Source organism: Coregonus clupeaformis, chromosome 31 (assembly GCF_020615455.1).
Source record: "Coregonus clupeaformis isolate EN_2021a chromosome 31, ASM2061545v1, whole genome shotgun sequence".
Taxonomy (NCBI): Eukaryota; Metazoa; Chordata; class Actinopteri; order Salmoniformes; family Salmonidae; genus Coregonus; species Coregonus clupeaformis.
Genome location: NC_059222.1, coordinates 40470126 through 40490759, shown reverse-complemented (window position 1 = coordinate 40490759; position 20634 = coordinate 40470126). Strand labels below are relative to the sequence as shown.

The window sequence follows — 20634 nt, the reverse complement described above, 5'->3', positions numbered from 1 at the left end:
TGCCCCAGTGATGTACTGGGCCGTACGCACTACCCTCTGTAGTGCCTTGCGGTCGGAGGCCAAGCAGTTGCCATACCAGGCGGTGATGCAACCAGTCAGGATGCTTTCGATGGTGCAGCTGTAGAATTTTTTGAGGATCTGAGGACCCATGCCAAATCTTTTTAGTCTCCTGAGGGGGAATAGGCTTTGTCGTGCCCTCTTCACGACTGTCTTGGTGTGTTTGGTGTGTTTGTCTGGGTCTGTGCTGAGTGAAATAACCTGCTGTTCCAGCTCCACCTGCCTTACCTCCACCTGTCTATGTCTCTCTCTCTCTCTCTCTCTCTCTCTCTCTCTCTCTCTCTCTCTCTCTCTCTCTCTCTCTCTCTCTCTCTCTCTCTCTCTCTCTCTCTCTGTCTCTCTGTCTCTCTCTTTCTCTCTATCTCTCTCTCTCTCTCTCTCTCTCTCTGTCTCTCTGTCTCTCTGTCTCTCTCTGTCTCTCTCTCTCTCTCTCTCTCTGTCTATGTCTCTCTCTCTCTGTCTCTGTCTCTTTCTTTCTCTCTCTCTCTCTCTCTCTCTCTCTGGGCTCTATTTTAACAAACCCTACTGCGCCCAAAACGGTAAATCTTAGAATTGATGGTAGCGCTATTGTCCAAGGTGTGTCAGAAATATTTTTGCTATTTTCACAGCGGGAATTATGGGCGCAGTAGCTGGCGACGGCGCGAAAGGGCTGGGTTATGATGAATTATTAGTTGCAGGTGTGTCGAAGCCAATCAGTGGCCAATCAGAACATGCTCCATGGCAAAATATGTGGTTGCTTCAAGTTGTATAAACATCATGGAGCCATCTTACAGATAATTTGCACTCCTTCGGAAAGTGTAGATGGCTCCGAAATTGCACTGTGAGCCATCGACTTCTCACTACAGTAAATCCTTCTAATATTATAATTTTTTGTTGTTGTACTTTACCCCCTTTTTCGATCTTGTCTCATCGCTGTAACTCCCCAACGGGCTCGGGCGGCAAATTATCTGTAAGATCATGTTTCCGCCAAATCGCGCTTCTTAACACCCTTCTGGAATTTGCTATGACAGGTCCGACAGAGGAAAGTGGAAGATTTTTTCATTTTTTTTTCATTTTTAATATATAAACCTACAACAATAATAACAACTTGATGTTCCTTAACACACTTTTCCACAGTCACTGACACCTTTCATTCAATGGGCATTGCACTTAATGAGTTCAAACTTTTCACAGAAGCTGGACAAAAATAATGTCCAATCCACAGAAATAAGGGGAATGATTGTTGACTGTTTTGCTGCTCTAAAGGGGGATATTTTAATAAAACATTGATGATATGCCGCTGGTTAGGCTACTGTGTGGCTCCGCTGGCTAAATCGCTGCCATAACCAACATGTATTATTGCTAAAACCAGTTTTTGTTCAGTCTTAAATATCTCTAGTTGCACTGCCCGAAATGGTCAATTTGGTTTTAAGGACACACCTACAATATTTCCACCCCTCTCATCTCAGCACAAGCAAGCTGATATTAGACAGGTAAATTACCAACCCTGGGTCAAAGGTTGGAAAATAGCAGAGCGGCGGTTTTTACAAGTCAAAATTGCCAATGAGCGTGGGTTAGACACTTGCGCTTCCTCAACGTCAACCCTCTGTATATCTTCTTAACTTTTTACCTGCTTTTTATATATTGTATGACATTGCATTTGATGTATTTCTGCATATTTATCAATATATTTACATAACTCTCATGTATCTCTATCTCCATAGAAACCAAACCAGGAAGTGGCTTGTGTAAGCAGCACGGAACTATTGCTCTCTTTGGCAACGTGGTGTACAGCGGCCTGCTCAACGAGCACATCTGGCATTTCGGGGTACCCCTTGTCAACAGACTGGTGAGTTTTGGGGCGTCCTACTTCCCCTCCTTCCGTCCTTCCTTCCTCTCTGGCTCTGTTGTCACTTACAGTGACGTCATTAGTCTCTGCTCCATCGTGGTCGGCCGTTGCCACCGCTGTCGTGGTTTTACCACACAAAATAAATATTGAATTTGTGTTGTTCCATCTCTCAGATTGGTCCTGGGATGTTACTGCGATCTGGTGTTGTTGGTGTCTGGTTGGCTCTCTGAGATGCATGGGATTGTGGATATTGTAGTTCTTCTTGACAATGATTGTGCATTTTTGAGTTCTTCTCTGCTACCACATTCTCAACAGTGTGTTGATATCTCTCTATGCAGTCAATTGTCAATATGTGTGAGAGTTTTTGATTTCAGGATAATTATGTGTAAATAATGTATTGGATTCATCATGCCTCTACACAAGCTGATTTAATATTTATTAGTGGGTGGTAATTAAATTCACTTGAATTAAACTGCAATCTTGAACATGCCAGTGTGTGATAGTGAGCCTCTGTTTTATTGAAATTTGATTAATGTTATTGTTTGGATAGATATTGATGTCAGAGGACATTTGCTTGCGGAATATTGAAGTTAAGGATTGTTTAAAAAAAATCTCAAATTGGGTAAACTGAGGTATTGAAGCTGGTGTGTGTGTGTGAAATGAGCATGGTTCAATCTATTGATTCACAAGAGGAACAAGATGTAAAGATTCAACAATTTTAAATAACAAAGTCAGATCGTTAAATGTGAGATGTTTTACGACATTATCATTTTGAACATCTGGTAGTGTTTCCCAGACCTTATATGACTGGTGATTGAGGCTATTTTGGTTACATATTCATTGACTTTCATGTCCTTTTATGATTACATTGGTTTGACGTCATGTTTTATTATTCAATCCAATATGTATCCTCAGAGTTCTGAATATTTAATTGTGAATATTTATATAGCAGCTGATATCATAAAACATTTTACGAGCTAGGTCTATATTTTATTGATACAGACACTCGATGGCTCACACTCACACACACACACACACACACACACAAACACACACACACAGAGACTCTGACGTAAGAACACTCTGACAGACACAGGCACACACACACACACACACACATAGACACACACACACACGTTAAATGATTCAGTGCAGCTGTTGAAGCACAGGGTTGGAGAGACGGCATAGAAATGAAATAGATGTCAAACTGAACAGCTGTCCGTGGCATAGCTCTCGTTTTAATATTGCAATGTGTTTGTATATAATGGAGGAATATGACACTGGGCCCAACTCTGCTTTAGGGCAGTCTAACCTGTTTGTGTGTGTGTGTGTGTGTGTGTGTGTGTGTGTGTGTGTGTGTGTGTGTGTGTATAGCCGCGGTTTATAGTTTCAGAGGATTATTTATCAACGACAGGGGGGGCTGGAAGGAAAAATCTGCCGGCGCTACTAAGGGCTACATCGGTTCGCTAATAGAGGACTAGTAAAGACCCAGTGCACTACTTTTCTAATTATTATTATTTTTCAATATTTGTTATAAAATTCAGATTTTTCAGAATGCAGCACCCTTAGCACCCCTACTTCCTGCGGCAATATGTGTGTCTGTGTGTGTGTATCTGTCTGTGTGTGTGTGTGTGTGTGTGTGTGTGTGTGTGTGTGTGTGTGTGTGTGTCTGTGTGTGTGTGTCTGTGTGTGTGTGTGTGTGTGTGTGTGTCTGTGTGTGTGTGTCTGTGTGTGTGTGTGTGTGTGTGTGTCTGTGTGTGTGTGTGTGTGTGTGTGAGTGTGTGCGCGTGCGTGCGTGCGTGTGAATGTGTGTTGTTCATACATAAAGAAGAAGTATAAGGGAAGGACTTGGAGTCACCCTTAAAATCACAATGAAGACTTGCTTGACCATTCTCGCTACAATAGGGAGTAGAGTTAGTGATTCCTGGGAATCAGAGGCAGTTGTTCTGAACCAATGACTGGTCTCCTCTTTCATAGGGCTAAGTAATTAAGATCCTCTGATCTACTGCAGACAGACAGAGAGAGAGAGAGGGGGATGGAGGGAGAGAGGGGGGAAGAGAGAGAGAGGGGGAGAGTGAGAGAGAGAGAGAGAGAGAGAGAGAGAGAGAGAGAGAGAGAGAGAGAGAGAGAGAGAGAGAGAGAGGGGGATGGAGGGAGAGAGGGGAGAGAGCGAGAGGGGGGAGAGTGATGCTCCATTGACTTTATTATACACCCAGAACTGATGATGGAGGCAAAAGCACTACAAGGCTAATGAGTAGGGTTATGTGTGTGGGTGGGTGGGTGGGTGAGGGGGGTTGCGTTGTGTGTGGATATGGGGAGTTGCGTTGTGTGGGTGTGGTTGTGGGGGGTTGGGGTGTGTGGGTGTGGGTGTGTGTGTGTGGTTGTGGGGGGTTGGGGTGTGTGTGTGTGGGTGTGGGTGTGGGGGGTTTTGGTGTGTGGGTGTGGGTGTGTGTGTGTGGTTGTGGGGGGTTGGAGTGTGTGTGTGTGGTTATGAAAGCCTGTTTAATATGGAATATTTTTACTGAAGTAGTAGAAGGTTAAAGTGAGAATGATGTCAATGATGTGGAACATAGCCTCATTTGTCTGTGTGTGTGTGTGTGTGTGTGTGTGTGTGTGTGTGTGTGTGTGTGTGTGTGTGTGTGTGTGTGTGTGTGCGTGCGTGCGTGCGTGCGTGCGTGCGTGCGTGCGTGCGTGCGTGCGTGCGTGCGTGCGTGCGTGCGTGCGTGCGTGTGTGTGTGTGTGTGTGTGTCTCAGATATAGCACAGACACTTCAGAACAAACTTCCTTTAGATCTGTTGTTCCATGTAGTAAATCTGTTATTCAATGTGTTTGTATGGGCTAATAGCAGTAAGGCCAAAAACAATTTATAATGAAATATATTTAGTATATATATTTTTATACTCCCCCTCTAAAATTGATTAAATATGTTTTTTTTTCTCTCATCAATCTACACAAAATGCCCCGTAATACTTTCCGAATGCACTGTATATATATATATTTTTTTGTAGGGGTCAGTATGTGTAATCTCCGACAGTAGGTGGGTCTGGGTCGCTCCCCATTCCCATTCCCATTCCCAACCACTGAGTGTCAGTACTATATGTCCATGCTATTTGTCCAGTCAACTAGTATAATTAGTGTGTGTGAAGTAAATACAATGATTATTAGTGTCCTGTCTGGGTCAGGGATACACTACATGACAAAAAGTATGTGGACACCTTGAACATCTCATTTCAAAATAATGGGTGATTTGAAGGAGTTAGGCGCAGGAGGGTAAATCACAGAATACAGAGTTTATTCCGGAATACAGAGTTACGCAGAAATGCATCAAACAGGCACACGGGGAAAATATACCCCGGCAATACAAAATACACGGTGCTCAACCGAGCTACTCTCTCCTCACAATAAACAATCACCCACAAGGACAATGAGGGCAGAGGGAACACTTATACACGTACTAATGAGGGGATATGAACCAGGTGTGTGTAATAGACAAGACAAAACAGCCTCCACTCTTCTGGGAAGGCTTTCACTAGATGTTGGAACATTGCTGCAGGGATTTTCTTCCATTCAGCTACAAGAGAATTAGTGAGGTCAGTATTTACGCGCTACAAACACGCTTAAACACTCTGCGGTCCCGTTCTGTGGTGTGGCCTACTACTTCTCGGCTGAGCTGCTTCCACTTCACAAGCACAGGATTTACAGTTGACCAGGGCAGCTCTAGCAGGACAGAAATTTGACGAACTGACCATTCTACTGCCAATATTTGTCTATGGAGATTGCATAGTGTGATCGATTTTATACACCTGTCAGAAACGGGTGTGGCTGAAATAGCCGAATCCACTAATTTGAAGGGGTGTCCACATACTTGTGTATACATAGTGTAGATGAAACACTCTGAAAGTAAATATTAATGATTTTTCCTGGCCAGTGTGATAGGAAAAGGTTATCCTCTCTGGGTCAATAACAAGAGACAAACAACATAAAAAGCACTGCCATCACTGTGTTCATTGAGAATCCAATTAATTCAATTAATTAGGCATTAGGCATCGGGCATCATTATAGTATATTAAAGAGAGAAATTCATTCAATTCTCCCTATACTTCTCCAGTGAAATAAATGCAAACAGGTGCAGTCCTATAACCACCGGAGTAGCCTACAGCGCCATTGCAACCACATGTGGGGCGGACTCATCTTGACCCATTGGGGGACAGACGGGGTGAATCATTAAGAGCAGGGATGTATAGTGACTTGTAACATCTTCAACATTCATTCAACCAATTCATTAACACTCACTCACTGTGCTTTCTATGGGACAATAAAAAAGAAAAGGGTCATCGACACGTGATGATATCATGCTGCCCACATTGATTTCAATTCAGGCAAAAGTAAATTACAAAATACAATTTAAAAAATGAAGGAAGGGTTGGAGAGAGAGAGAGAGAGAGAGAGAGAGAGAGAGAGAGAGAGAGAGAGAGAGAGAGAGAGAGAGAGAGAGAGAGAGAGAGAGAGAGAGAGAGAGAGAGAGAGAGAGAGAGAGAGAGAGAGAGAGAGAGAGAGAGAGAGAGAGAGAGAGAGAGAGAGACAGAGCAATGGAATAAAAGTACTGTGTGCTTACAATTTCAGTGTCTTATGCTGTATGAAATTTGATCTCTCCCAGTCTTTTTTCAAGTCTGGGCCATTTAAATTCTTCCCACCCACTCAGGCCATTATAGCCAATCGGCTGGGGAGAATTCAAAAATAATTGTCTAGATCATAGCAATCATCATGTTTTCTTGTTCACTTGTCAGTGCCTTACTTTAACAAGTAGATCATGGCTATAGCCTACCAATTAATAGGTTTACCATTTAGCCTACATGGCCAATAGTCATTAAAGTGTTATTCATTTAGATAGATGGCCTGAGTGGTGCTGTGTTTGTCAATAGGCTTGTGAGTGACGGCATTAGCAACACATACATTTGTGTTCTGAGTCTATGATGTGGTGAGCTGTAACAGTCCATCGTTCTCCTCATTTAAGTAGCCTAAACAGATCAATAGTCCAGTGCCCCATCGGTCGTACATCGTCTATTGAGAGGCTGTCCTGTAGACTATACATTTCGTTCATTGCCATTTCCACCATTCTCCATGTCCAAGTTATCCAGGAATCAGTTAGGTTATTTTGCTGATTTCAGTGTGATGTTTCTTTCTTTCCATTTGAGCCGTAGATGTGCGGGATACACCAAAGAGAACGGGATTTGTTTTTCTTTATGGGGTTGAATTCTCTGCATTTCATGTGGAGGTCTCTGCTCATGTCGGCATTGATGTAGATCCGATGGCCCTCATACATCAAAGTTCCGACTCCTGACATTTTGGCTTTGATGGCCAGTCATAGAACTTCATCTTGGTCCCTATAGTTAAGGAACCTTGCGATGATGCCCCTTGGTTTGCTGCTGGTGTCCCCTCTCGGGCAGCCAGTTCGATGTGCCCCATGTGAAGTTCTCCTGGCCCAGTTGTTGTGCTATTACCCTTTCCAGGAATTCTTCCATTCCGGTTGTTCCACAGCTTTCGGGGAAATTTACCAAACAAAGATTTGAACGGCGGCTGAAGTCCTCCGTCCCGTTCAAATCTTTCTGTAAGCCTCATAATTATGTATTTTAGTTCATCCTCGGTTTACTGGAGCTTTTCTCGTGTGATTTCCTCCAGGGTTAACCCGGTTTACTATGATTTCCTCCAGGGTTAACCCGGATTCGGCCTTCTCCGCGCGTTTGCCCAGTTCTGTCATATCAGTTTAGATTTTTTTGGCATCATCGGATATTTTCTTCATCTGCTTAGACAGTTTCTCGTTACCAGGGCGAATTTCTGTTAGTAGTGACTCTAAACTCACTTTAGTCGAGTCGTCAGCTAGTTGGTCCACGGTCACTATTTATAGATCTAGCATTTGCCATAGCATGCAGTTGCCAACATAACGTTTCAGTTATTTCTTGACTCTAGAGTCAAGTTGATTTCTATTTAAGAGGCATATTTCAGTAAAGAAAGGCAACGGATCACCTTCAACAGACTACTTCACGGTCGCCATACCGGAAATCAATTTTAGGGATAGAAAAAGAAGTGTGTGTGTGTGTGTTTTGGGGGCTGACAGCTGCTGACTATAAGGTAACCATTCTCCTTTGCCTCATAACCTCGTTAGGCGTGTTTGCGTTCCAAGGACAGCTCATATCTCCAGGATTCTCTGCTAGACCTGCCTGTGTTATTATGTTACACACACCCTTAATTACTGCTGACACACTGCTGACACACTGCTCAGCGCTGCACTGTACCTCTCCGTCTATCAACTCATTAGTGGTGGTAGGTAAAGCATGTGTAGGTGTGGGTCTTCCATGGGACAGAATGAGCAATGCTGAAGCTTCACTTTAGAAGGCGATTCCGTGCCAGGACAGCCACAAAATATTTTGGGTATCTCAGATTGTTTTGGCATTTGTATAACAAACAACCTCTGAGAAAATTATGATTATTAAAATGATTACATCATTTTAGGCCCTTTTTTATCCTTGTGATCAAAATCACCTTTATCTGCCAAATACATGTACAGGAATTGCAAATGTATTTGGCAAATAAAGGCGATCTCTCTCTATTTCTCTATCTCTCCCTGTCTCTCTTTCCTCTCTTTCTCGCTCTCTCCCTCTCTCTCTACATCCCTCCTTTAAAAACGTCGGTGGCAGCATTATTTTCAGGGAGGTGTGATGGAGAAGGAAGCTGCCTCCCAGATGTCTTCACCTGAAGCTGGCCAACACTAGCAAACCTGTAATTAAGAGACAACACTGACCGGCTGGCTGGCTGGCTGGCTGGCTGGCTGGCTGGCTGGCTGGCTGACTGACACACACACGCACGCACACACACACACACACACAAACACAGTCTGGCCGATATGCAACACTTGAGGTGGATGAATCCAACCACTCATTCTGCAGTTTGGCCAGGTGCTCAGGTGAGCTGATAGGCTACTAGTGCCAGAACCAGGGAGCCAGGACCGATACCATCCAGCACCAGCCCACAGGGCTTGGAGAAACAGGGAAGGGCCAGTTGGCTAAGGCGGTTAGATAGATAGCACACTGTTGGCTGAGAGGCTGCTTTACAGTGAGAATATGGTTGGTAGAGGGTGACAGAGGGGGCTAGGAAATGGTTGGGGCTGAGAAGAGGAGATGGTAGAAAAACTGGGGATTTCCTAAATGGCACCCAATTCCCTATGTACTGCACACTAGCAGCTGAGAGACCTGGGAGCCTAGCGGAGCTGAGAGACCAAGGAGCCTGGTGGAGCTGAGAGACATGGGAGCCTGGTGGAGCTAGAGGAGCAGAGAGAGGCTGAGAGAAAGAGGCTGGCACGGTGTCAGACTGGGAACAGACTCCTTCTGGGAAGGAGGGTTGGTTGTTGACTCTGGTTCCATGTCTGTTCCCAGACCGTGGCTCTCTCTCTCTCTCTCTCTCTCTCTCTCTCTCTCTCTCTCTCTCTCTCTCTCTCTCTCTCTCTCTCTCTCTCTCTCTCTCTCTCTCTCTCTCTCTCTCTCTCTCTCTCTCCCTCTCTCTCTCTCTCTCTCTCTCTCTCTCTCTCTCTCTCTCTCTCTCTCTCTCTCTCTCTCTCTCTCTCTCTCTCTCTCTCTCTCTCTCTCTCTCTCTCTCTCTCTCTCTCTCTCTCTCTCTCTCTCTCTCTCTCTCTCTCTCTCTCTCTCTCTCTCTCTCTCTCTCCCTCTCTCTCTTGTAGGTTCTCTCAAACACAATAATGTGCAGCTGCCACTGTAAACACACATCACATTACTCAGAACAATATTGACATTCAATTCATTTCACATTCATAATATTTCAAATCGGTCAATGTGGGGATAACAGCAGATGACAGCAGACATGACCCTCAGGTACTTTAGATGCTCAGGTACTTGAAAACCCTGAAAATAACATCCTGTCCATTACTGCTAAAAAGAACATTGACTCTCGACTCAACACAAACATACAAACACACACATACAAACACACACACACACACACACACACACACACACACATCTCGTGCATTAGCTCACTATGCACATGCAGCTCTCGACTAACTTATTCATGAGCCAGACCAGAAATAGACTCCAGGATTTGATAAGAAAATGTTTTCTTTTAATCTGAGTTGCTGGGGAAGAACAGAGAGGGAAATATGTGTGAGAGAGAGGGTGAAAGATAGAGGGAGAGAAGAGAGGGGGTTGAGAGCTAAAGCCCTCAAATCCTTATTGACTGTTGTATAATATACATGCATGTGGGTATGCATATGGTGAATGGAACGTATGGCGAATGGAACGTATGGTGAATGGAACTTATTATGGTGAATGGAACGTATGGTGAATGGAACTTATTATGGTGAATGGAACTTATTATGGTGAATGGAACGTATGGTGAATGGAACTTATTATGGTGAATGGAACATATGGTGAATGGAACGTATGATGAATGGAACGTATTATGGTGAATGGAACTTATTATGGTGAATGGAACGTATGGTGAATGGAACTTATTATGGTGAATGGAACTTATTATGGTGAATGGAACGTATGGTGAATGGAACGTATGATGAATGGAACTTATTATGGTGAATGGAACTTATTATGGTGAATGGAACTTATTATGGTGAATGGAACGTATGATGAATGGAACTTATTATGGTGAATGGAACGTATGATGAATGGAACTTATTATGGTGAATGGAACGTATGGTGAATGGAACTTATTATGGTGAATGGAAAGTATGGTGAATGGAACGTATGATGAATGGAACTTATTATGGTGAATGGAACTTATTATGGTGAATGGAATGTATGATGAATGGAACTTATTATGGTGAATGGAACGTATGATGAATGGAACTTATTATGGTGAATGGAACTTATTATGGTGAATGGAACTTATTATGGTGAATGGAACGTATGATGAATGGAACTTATTATGGTGAATGGAACGTATGATGAATGGAACTTATTATGGTGAATGGAACTTATTATGGTGAATGGAACGTATGGTGAATGGAACTTATTATGGTGAATGGAACGTATGATGAATGGAACTTATTATGGTGAATGGAACTTATTATGGTGAATGGAACGTATGGTGAATGGAACTTATTATGGTGAATGGAAGTGTATTTTTCAATGAGATATACAGTGGGGTCTGAAATGATTGATACCCTTGATAAAGATGAGCAAAAATGAATAAATAATTCAATTACTGAGCTATATTGAATGCAAAAAATTAGGAGATTATAATATTTTCTTCTAATACATTTGCTCAGAAAAATGGATTTTGTTTAACAAGTAATATAAAGTTGTCCGTCTGCGCTTATAGACTACCCTCTATAATTCAAACCCCAGGTTTTCAATGGGATTCAAGTCCGGAGACTGAGATGACCATTGCAAAATGTTGTTTTTTTGGTCAATTAACCATTTCCTGTAGATGTTGATGTGTGCTTGGGGTTATTGTCTTGCTGGAAGAGTCACTTGCAGCCAAGTTTCAGCCTCCTGGCAGAGGCAACCAGGTTTTTGGCAAAAATATCCTGTTCTGGGTAAAGTTCATGATGCCATTGACCTTAACAAGGGCCCCAGGACCAGTGGAAGCAAAATAGCCCCATAACATCAAACATCCACCACCATATTTTACTGTAGGTATGGGGTTATTTTCTTCTTATGCATCCTTATTTCGTCACTAAACCCACCACTGGTGACCAAAGAGCTCTATTTTCATGTCATCTCATCAAAGCACCGGTTTCAATGAAAGTGTCAATGCCATTTAACCAAGTGCCAATGGTGAAAACTGGAGTGTTAATAATTTTGACCTCTATCTTTTTGAGAAAAAAAAATATATTACTTGTTAAATCAAATCTCTTTCTCTGAGCAATTCTATTAGTATAAAATAATATCATTTCCCATTCTTTTTAGCATACAATATAGCTCAGTATTTGAATTATTTATTTAATTTTTGCTCATGGGTGTCAATCATTTCAGACCCCATTGCAAAAAATGCCATTATGTTAACACATTAGAAAATGGTCAGGGGACTGGAGGTTCACTTGATGATGTGCTGAAAGGCCGGGATTCAATCCGATTGCGGGTTATAGGCATTGCGTTTTTTAAAGGTAATGTTACTGTATTCGTGGAGATTTCAATTAATGGTAAACGCTGCATATGTGATCCGTTTCAGGAAACTAGGTGTATGTCGCAAGTCACGACTTCACAGGACAGCAGTTTGATTGTTTTATTTATTTATCAAAATTCATTTTTTTGTCAGAAATGCTTTCTGGAACATGTGGACTTTTATGTGCCTTAATAACAAACTTGTTATCTGTAAATACAAATACATTTGTTAAATTACGAGCCTAGTCAGTTTAGCCACAAAACTAGACAGGAACCTTCCCGATAGCCATGATTGGCTGAGATAATGAGTGGGCTGGACATGCCGAGAGATGAGTTTCAGATTGGTCTGCGGTGTAGCATCTTGTGTGAAAAAAATGAGCTACTTGTTATGCGTAGATACTCCTTTCTACTGCAATTTTTTAGAAATATATAATGTTAGCAACAGCAAATATGTTGCTACTGTGTTCAATAACATTGCTGCCCTGAATTCATCAGCCACTATCGACAAAGGTCAGTGGGAAAAAGTTGTGATGGAGTACTTTCTGGAGGACGCCGGTACCATGCTGACTCTCTCTGAAAATGAATCAGACAATGAGGAAATCCCTGATTTAGGTAAAAACATTTTCATTGAAGAATACATTGTAGAGTCTTCTGATGACAGTGATGGGGAAGAAACGGCGATCAACAGTGTTGTTGTCACGGAGGAAGTTGACCGAGTTTTGAAACCAGTGGAATGTCTGGTAGGAGCAGAGGATGATAAGGAGATGAATAGAATTCTGGTGTTTGATTACAAATGCAGAGGGAGTCGAAAACAGAACACAGAAGGCTGATGATCTGACGATTCTTATGGCATTGCACACGGTCAGTACGAACCAGAGTGACTTGACACAACGGGCCAAGCAAGCTGTACAAACAAAACGGAAACGGCACAGGACGTCTTATTTAATGAAAGGGGTTGCAGTCTGCCGTGAAGCGTTCATCCATGTATACGGGTAAGAGTCTAGCTACAGTTTCAGATATTATGCCATTTCACATTGCTAGTTATAGCCTAATGTTAGCTAGCTAACTAGCTAACATTGAACCTATTTGGTTAATTTTAGCTAGCTATGACAATCAGTTTGTATTGCTAGTACTCTATGGATTGGGATTATGGCTAATTGTTTAGCTAGCTCGTTAGCTACATGTCTAAACAAAAGACTGCAAGTTAAAGCTTACTGTTAGCTAGCTAGCTGACGACCCATCAAGTTAGCCAGGTGTGTCTGATGGTGATTACGGCTATATATTGTATAATAATGCTAAAATATTTGTATCTGGAATTTGTCTTTCAGCATCAGTAGAACACGCCTGACTCTCCTCCACCAGTCATACAAGGAGAATGGTCTAATGCCTCCCATCAGAAAGAGAGTTGGCCCAAGCAAGCACAGGTTACACCTGAAGCATGAGGACTTGCAGCGAGTGGTGAACTTCATCCACAACTACGTAGAGGATAATGCAATGGTATTACCAGGTCGCCACCCAGGACACAAACACTTTGGTGGAAAGCTCAGATCAAGCAGTACCAGCACTTCAGGTGAATATCATTTTCATTGCATTGTATGAGGTTATTCTTCTTATCTAAACATGGGAGGTGAATTGATGTTGTGCAAGGTTGTAATGTCTTCTCAATTTGTTTTGTTATTTCCTGTTTTACAGCTTCTGCTGCGCAACGCTGACATGCTTCCTCCCATAGACGGTCTGCCTGTACAAGCACCACCTGGACTGGACACAGCTAGACAAACGTCTATATTTCTGAGAAGATCAGGGAGTTTTGCGATGAAGAGGCTAGGGACATCACATGCCCTGCACGAAAGTCAAGGGCAGGACAGAAACAGGCTGTCCGAATATAGATTCCCTTGTTCATGTGTGGTTCGGACGGACCAGTTATCAGCACTATCTGCCTCTGTTCTATTTGTTTATTGTATTTTATCCTGCTGCTCTGCCACTTTACCCCTAATTGTATGCATATAACTACCTCATCTATCACTGATATCTTTATTGATATTGTTCTTGTACATACTGTATATTATTTTATTTATATTGACACTATCTAGTTCTGATATTGCTACTATGCAAGTAACCATTTTGCTGTACCGTTTACACCTTCTGTAGAGACCCATCCACTTAGCAAGATGTGGCTGGGGGTTATAGCATTACTTTCACATGACCCATCAATTTAGACAAGTGTGTCTGGGTAAGCGTTATCTAATATTTATTTAAAATATATTTATCTGGACACTTTCTGTTTACCTGGAAATTTTCCTTATTGTAGGCTACTACTTTTACCACTTTTAGTCTTAATCTTTACTACACTACTCACTGTTTAGCACATGACCTCACATGTGAATCCTTAAAGAGATGGGTGGGGCTGGCTTAAGAGGGTGTGAACAATGCTGAATGGGTGTAGACAAAGAAGAGCTCTCCAGTAGGTACCAAAACATTCAAAGGCCATTTTCTCAAAAGTGAGTTTACAAGTTTATCAACTTTCAAATCAGAATTACTTTCCCATTGTTCCTCAAAAATGCAGTGTATGATATACCATATTGTATCTCTGAGTCTCTACTTTTATCCAATATAAAAAACACAATTGCAAATTCTGCTACATAAGACCAATTTGAGCCGGTCGGTCACATATGTCGGCTCAATCGGAAATTGCCTTTAAAAGCTGCAATGCTTATAACCCGCAATCGGATTGAATCCCAGCATAAGTGAGAGATTCTAAACGTGACATTCAGGTTACCACTCATCATTCTGTACTTAGGAGAGAGAGAGAGAGAGGGAGGGAGGGAGGGAGGGAGGGAGGGAGGGAGAGACAGAGAGAGAGGCCTGTAGAAAACGAGAGAATGAGAGAATTGAGAGAAATACTGTAAATGCGTTCTGTTGGTAATGAGATCTCTGTCTCAGCTCAGTAAAACCTGTGTGTGTCTTGTGTGTGTGTGTGTGTGTGTGTGTGTGTGTGTGTGTGTGTGTGTGTGCATATGGTAGTTAAGAGGTTAATACAGTGGAATGCCTCAGTGGCATATTGACTGTACAGGGCTAAATCTGCTGAGGCAAGCTCAGTGTTGCATCCAGCCCTAACCCCCACCCCCTGCTCTTTCTACACACACACACACACACACACACACACACACACACACACACACACACACACACACACACACACACACACACACACATACACAGCTAGGACCTGTCAGCCTCCACTATTCACCCTGCCTTTCCCTCAGCCCAGGCTGACATGTGATTGGCTAACCCTCCGTAAGGCTGAATCCAACAAAGCCTTTTACTCCTCCTATCCCTCGCTCCCCACCTCTCCCTCTGCAGAGGAGAAAAAGAAGGAGGGAACAAAAGAAAACAAGTAAGAAAACAAGCAGCTCTGGCTTTGATCCTCTCCTCCCCTCCTCCTCCTTCTTCTACTCTCTCTCTCTCTCTCTCTCTCTCTCTCTCTCTCTCTCTCTCTCTCTCTCTCTCTCTCTCTCTCTCTCTCTCTCTCTCTCTCTCTCTCTCTCTCTCTCTCTTCCGTCACCAAGTCCCTCTGGTTCTGCATCTGTTTTGGTTTGATGGCTCTATCTTTGAACACAGCAACTTAGAGAACAACCCTACGTTAGTTCTCTTTAGCTTTTGACCATATCCACAACCACAGACACTGAGTCTCTCTCTCACCAGCTCTACTGCACTTCTACCACCCTGTGGCTTTCTCACCACTACAGCTACAGAGGAACAAGCTTTCTCCACCTCCACTCACCGCATCCAGCTACAAGCAAACAGTCTCAATCAGCTAAGAGCAAACAGTCTCAACCAGCTACGAGCAAACAGTCTCAACCAGCTACGAGCAAACAGTCTCAACCAGCTACGAGCAAACAGTCTCAACCAGCTACGAGCAAACAGTCTCAACCAGCTACGAGCAAACAGTCTCAACCAGCTACGAGCAAACAGAGCAAGCCTCCAGCATCTAGCTACTGTACCAGCAGCAGCATCAGCAGACCTCAGTCTCGCCCTCCCCTCCCCTCCCCTCACTCCCTCCTCTTTTTCACTATCCCCTCCCTCCCTCGCCTCATCTCTCCCTCTCCTGACTGCATGGTGGGCTGTGGTACTGTACCGTCTGTGTAAATTCTCTTCCGCTGTGAAGGATCCCAGCCTCGGTGCACAAAGCCTGGGTATGCCAGCAAGCCCTCACCCCTGCTGCCCCGCCAGTCTCCCAGAACTGGACTTGAGCTTCTGATACAGCAAAGAGTAGAAGTGAGAGAGAAGAGAGAGAGAGAGAGAGAGAGAGAGAGAGAGAGAGAGAACTGAGAGTGTGAGAGAGAGACAGAGAGAGAGAGAGAGAGAGAGAGAGAGAGAGAGATCATTTAGAGTGAGATAGGTGGAAATTAGAGTGGATAGAACACCAAAAAGGAAGAAACAAACTGCGAGCGCTGAAGTTGAAGGGTGGCAAGTTACAGAAAGGAAAGACAAAAATAAAAAAGGAGAGAGGTACAGTAACAACGCCTCCCGGCTTCTTCTCTCTCTTCTCATTCCCTCTCTCTCTTTCTCTCTCTCTTCTCATTCCCTCTCTCTCTTTCTCTCTCTCTTCTCATTCCCTCTCTCTCTTTCTCTCTCTCTTCTCATTCCCCCTCTCTCTCTCTCTCTCTTCTCATTCCCTCTCTCTCTTTCTCTCTCTCTCTCTCGTACTTTCTCTCTCCTTTTTCCCTGTGGCAGAGAGCAGAAGAGTCTTCTAAAGATCCAAGCAGGAGTGAGTCGCCTGCGGAGCAGAGAACCAGAGAGCATTTCTGTCACGCTTCATAGAACCATCCAGAAAACCAGACTGACCATTCCGGAGACAGACGGACACTAAAATTCAACAACCAACTCACAAACAAACAACCAACCCACAACCAAAGTAGCGAACCCAGGGAGAAAACCAGCGAGTGAACAATCGGACTGAGGAACAGCAGAAGGAGCAACAGAAGGAAAACAGTCGGAGAGACAGAGAGAGAAAAGGAAGGAGAGTGCGCTGGCCTCACCGGTCCCCCTCCACATTCCTGTCTTCCACCCCCTGCTGCCCCTCTCGCCCTCGGCCGATATGATGATGTATTTTTGGGTGAGTACCTCGCCCGTTGGGGGGTATAAGGTGTGTGTTGTGGGGTGTGTAGGGAAATGCCTGGGGAATGGAGCTCTGGAGTGTTATATCTGATTGTATTTCCACTGCGATGGGGGCAATGTGAGAGGTCATCACACACACACGCACTCAAACACACACACTGTGAGAGAAAAATTTACATGTAACATGTTTACCTGCTTTGTTTAATATTAATAGTTAACAATCACATACTGGTCTACTAATGCTGTGTTTTTGTAAAGGGATGGTTTCTACTCCAGCTCTACTGCAGCTAGTCTAGGAGTGTGGTCAAGGATGTGGGCATTACTCGAGATAGGGGTATCTGGAGCTGACAATTGATTTATGAATGGTTGGGTGATAAAACCTACAGCATGCATTCCATAGAATGAGTTGGTGTTTGTGTAATGTAAGGTACCAGGGAGAGATGGCTCGGGTATGGATAAGGATGAGAGGAACCATGTCTTACGGGCCAAATACAATAAGAACAGTCTTCACTCCTTTCTCATATATCAAGTCTCACCTTGTGACCCATTCCACACATCTGCTGTTTGTTATGTAGAATAGGAAGGGGTATCGGGCTATAAAATATCTTTGTATTTTTTGTATGTCAGAGCTCTCGGCATCACACTTCAGAGTGTGGGGTCGACCAGCCTCATTATTGCAAGAATTAATCGATATTAAATAAAGATGATTGTTTGAAGAAATGACAAAGTCTTTCTCACTTGATTATAATTTCCACCACAACACACACATAAACCCACACACACACACACACACAACCCCCCTCCCACACACACACACACACACACACACACACACACACACACACACACACACACACACACACACACACACACACACACACACACACACACACACACACTGACAATAGCTTTAACTGTATCACACACTGGATGCAAACTTGCTGCATTTGTGGACTACTCTCTCTCTCTTTCTTTCTCTCTCTTTTTCTTTCTTTCTCTCTCGCTCTCTCTCTCTTTTTCTCTCTCTCTTTTTCTCTTTCTCTACATGATGTTGTTCTCTCCATCATGTGTAATGCAGCTTCCTGGCGTAAACCTGTGTTTCTGTCATGGGAACGAGGAGAGAGGGAGAGGAGAGGTGGGGAAAGAGGAGAGGGAGAGGAGAGAGGGAGAGGAGAGGGAGAGGAGAGAGGGAGAGGAGAGGTGGGGAAAGGGGAGAGGGAGAGGGAGAGGAGAGGGAGAGGAGGGGAAAGAGGAGAGGGAGAGGAGAGAGGGAGAGGAGAGGTGGGGAAAGAGGAGAGGGAGAGGAGAGAGGGAGAGGAGAGGTGAGGAAAGAGGAGAGGGAGAGGAGAGAGGGAGAGGAGAGGTGGGGAAAGGGGAGAGGGAGAGGAGAGAGGGAGAGGAGAGGGAGAGGTTGGGAAAGGGAGGGAGGGAGATGAGAGAGGGAGAGGAGAGGTGGGGAAAGAGGAGAGGGAGAGGAGAGAGGGAGAGGAGAGGTGGGGAAAGGGGAGAGGGAGAAGAGAGAGGGAGAGGAGAGAGGGAGAGGAGAGGTGGGGAAAGAGGAGAGGGAGAGGAGAGAGGGAGAGGAGAGAGGGAGAGGAGAGGTGGGGAAAGAGGAGAGGGAGAGGAGAGAGGGAGAGGAGAGGTGAGGAAAGAGGAGAGGGAGAGGAGAGAGGGAGAGGAGAGGTGGGGAAATAGGAGAGGGAGAGGAGAGAGGGAGAGGAGAGAGGGAGAGGAGAGGTGGGGGAAAGAGGAGAGGGAGAGGAGAGAGGGAGAGGAGAGGTGGGGAAAGAGGAGAGGGAGAGGAGAGAGGGAGAGGAGAGGTGGGGAAAGAGGAGAGGGAGAGGTTGGGAAAGGGAGGGAGGGAGATGTAGAGAGGGAGAGGAGAGGTGAGGAAAGGGAGAAAGGGAGAGGAGAGGTGGGAGAGAGATGGAGACGTAGGGAGGGAGAGGAGAGGTGGGAGAGGGAGGGAGGGAGATGTAGAGAGAGTCGGTGTAACAAGCTCCAGAGAGAGTCCGTATGTATATGTCTACACCCCCTTCTCCGTCCTCCTCTAGATGAATAGTGCCTAGTGGTGTATGTGTCTTGAAGGATTTAATGATGGTCTGAGTGGAGTGCTTGCCTGACCCCCCTCCCGTCTGTCTGTCTGTCTGCCTGTCTGTGAGTGTAGATGTGGAGCTAGCTAGCAGGGCTCTTTGATACAGGGCTGCTGCCTTGCAGCACAGTACAGTAAGTTACATGAATCATTCCCCTTCATCACTCTACCTCACCAGCACCCACCGCTAGACTGTGGTTGCATCTCAAATGGCACCATATTCCCTACATAGTGCACTATTTTTGACCAGAGCCTATGGGCCTTGGTCAAAGGTAGTGCACTTTATAGGGAGTAGGGTGCCATTTGGACATTACAAGTCTGTACCAGGAGCCACATAAACTCCAGATCAGCACAGCTAAATTCTAGATACAAGGGCCAAACATCACAAGCCCTACTCTTTGACAGAAACACGCATAACAAACATGCAAACAAATGCTGAGTATGTGAACTGAAAGGCAGTACAGTCCATATAATCATAGAGTGATTCACACATAGGAAGGGTGGAAGACAAGAGAGGGAGGAAGAGAGAGAGGAAGAGAGGGAGGAAGAGAGGAAGAGAGGGAGGAAGAGAGGGAGGAAGAGAGGTAGCACCATGAAGCGGGATCAAAGAGGAGTCCCACAGAGTGTTTGCGGAAGCATGGGATGAGGTAAAAGGTGATAGAGGAGAGGAAAGGAGATGAAAGGAGAAGAGATGGAGAGAGGAGAGGAGAGGAGAGGAGAGGAGAGGAGAGGAGAGGAGAGGAGAGGAGAGGAGAGGAGAGGAGAGGAGAGGAGAGGAGAGGAGAGGAGAGGAGAGGAGAGGAGAGGAGAGGAGAGGAGAGGAGAGGAGAGGAGAGGAGAGGAGAGGAGAGGAGAGGAGAGGAGAGGAGAGGAGGAATGTGGCTGCCTCCTCCTTCCCTCTTCAGTGTGTCTGTAAGCTAATAAATCATTTAGAGAGAGAGACGTGGAGAATAGTTCTGTGTTGCAAACAGTTGACCTCCTCGTTTGTCCTCATTTCACTTTCTCTGTCTACTTTAGTAGACAGAGGAGCTTTTCCCATCTACTCTACTGTATCTATCTACCACAGTGGCTTGAATAGCAGAGGTACAGTAGCAGGGGAATCAGCTGAGGATTACATTTGGTTTTGGATTTGACACCACTGATACTCGATGGATTACATGTCTTTCAACTACATACTGTCATCTCTGTTTTTACCCGCCCTGTGCCATATCAGTCAGGGATCCTATCACCCCGTCCCCTACCAATCACCAATTAAATTACTTAAATTATTCTCAGCAGTCTTGAGGGAATGATCTATCTATGAGATTGGGGCCGGTATGTGTTATCCAATGGGTTCATTAGAACCTGCATTGTTTCTGTACTCTTTGATCTGTTCATTCATTAGCTCCCCTGGGTGCTCCAATGTGTGT

General features: G+C 44.4%; 1 protein-coding gene across 2 annotated transcripts in view; it reads left to right on the top strand.

The window, feature by feature from the left end:
- The window catches only part of LOC121547728 (RNA binding protein fox-1 homolog 3-like), an 861621-nt gene that overhangs the window by 582962 nt on the left and 258025 nt on the right, over positions 1–20634 (top strand). For both annotated transcript variants that reach the window (XM_045209896.1, XM_045209895.1), the window contains exon 5: positions 1761–1885. In XM_045209896.1, the coding sequence (XP_045065831.1) occupies positions 1761–1885 (125 nt within the window). The remainder of the gene's footprint in view (positions 1–1760; positions 1886–20634) is intronic.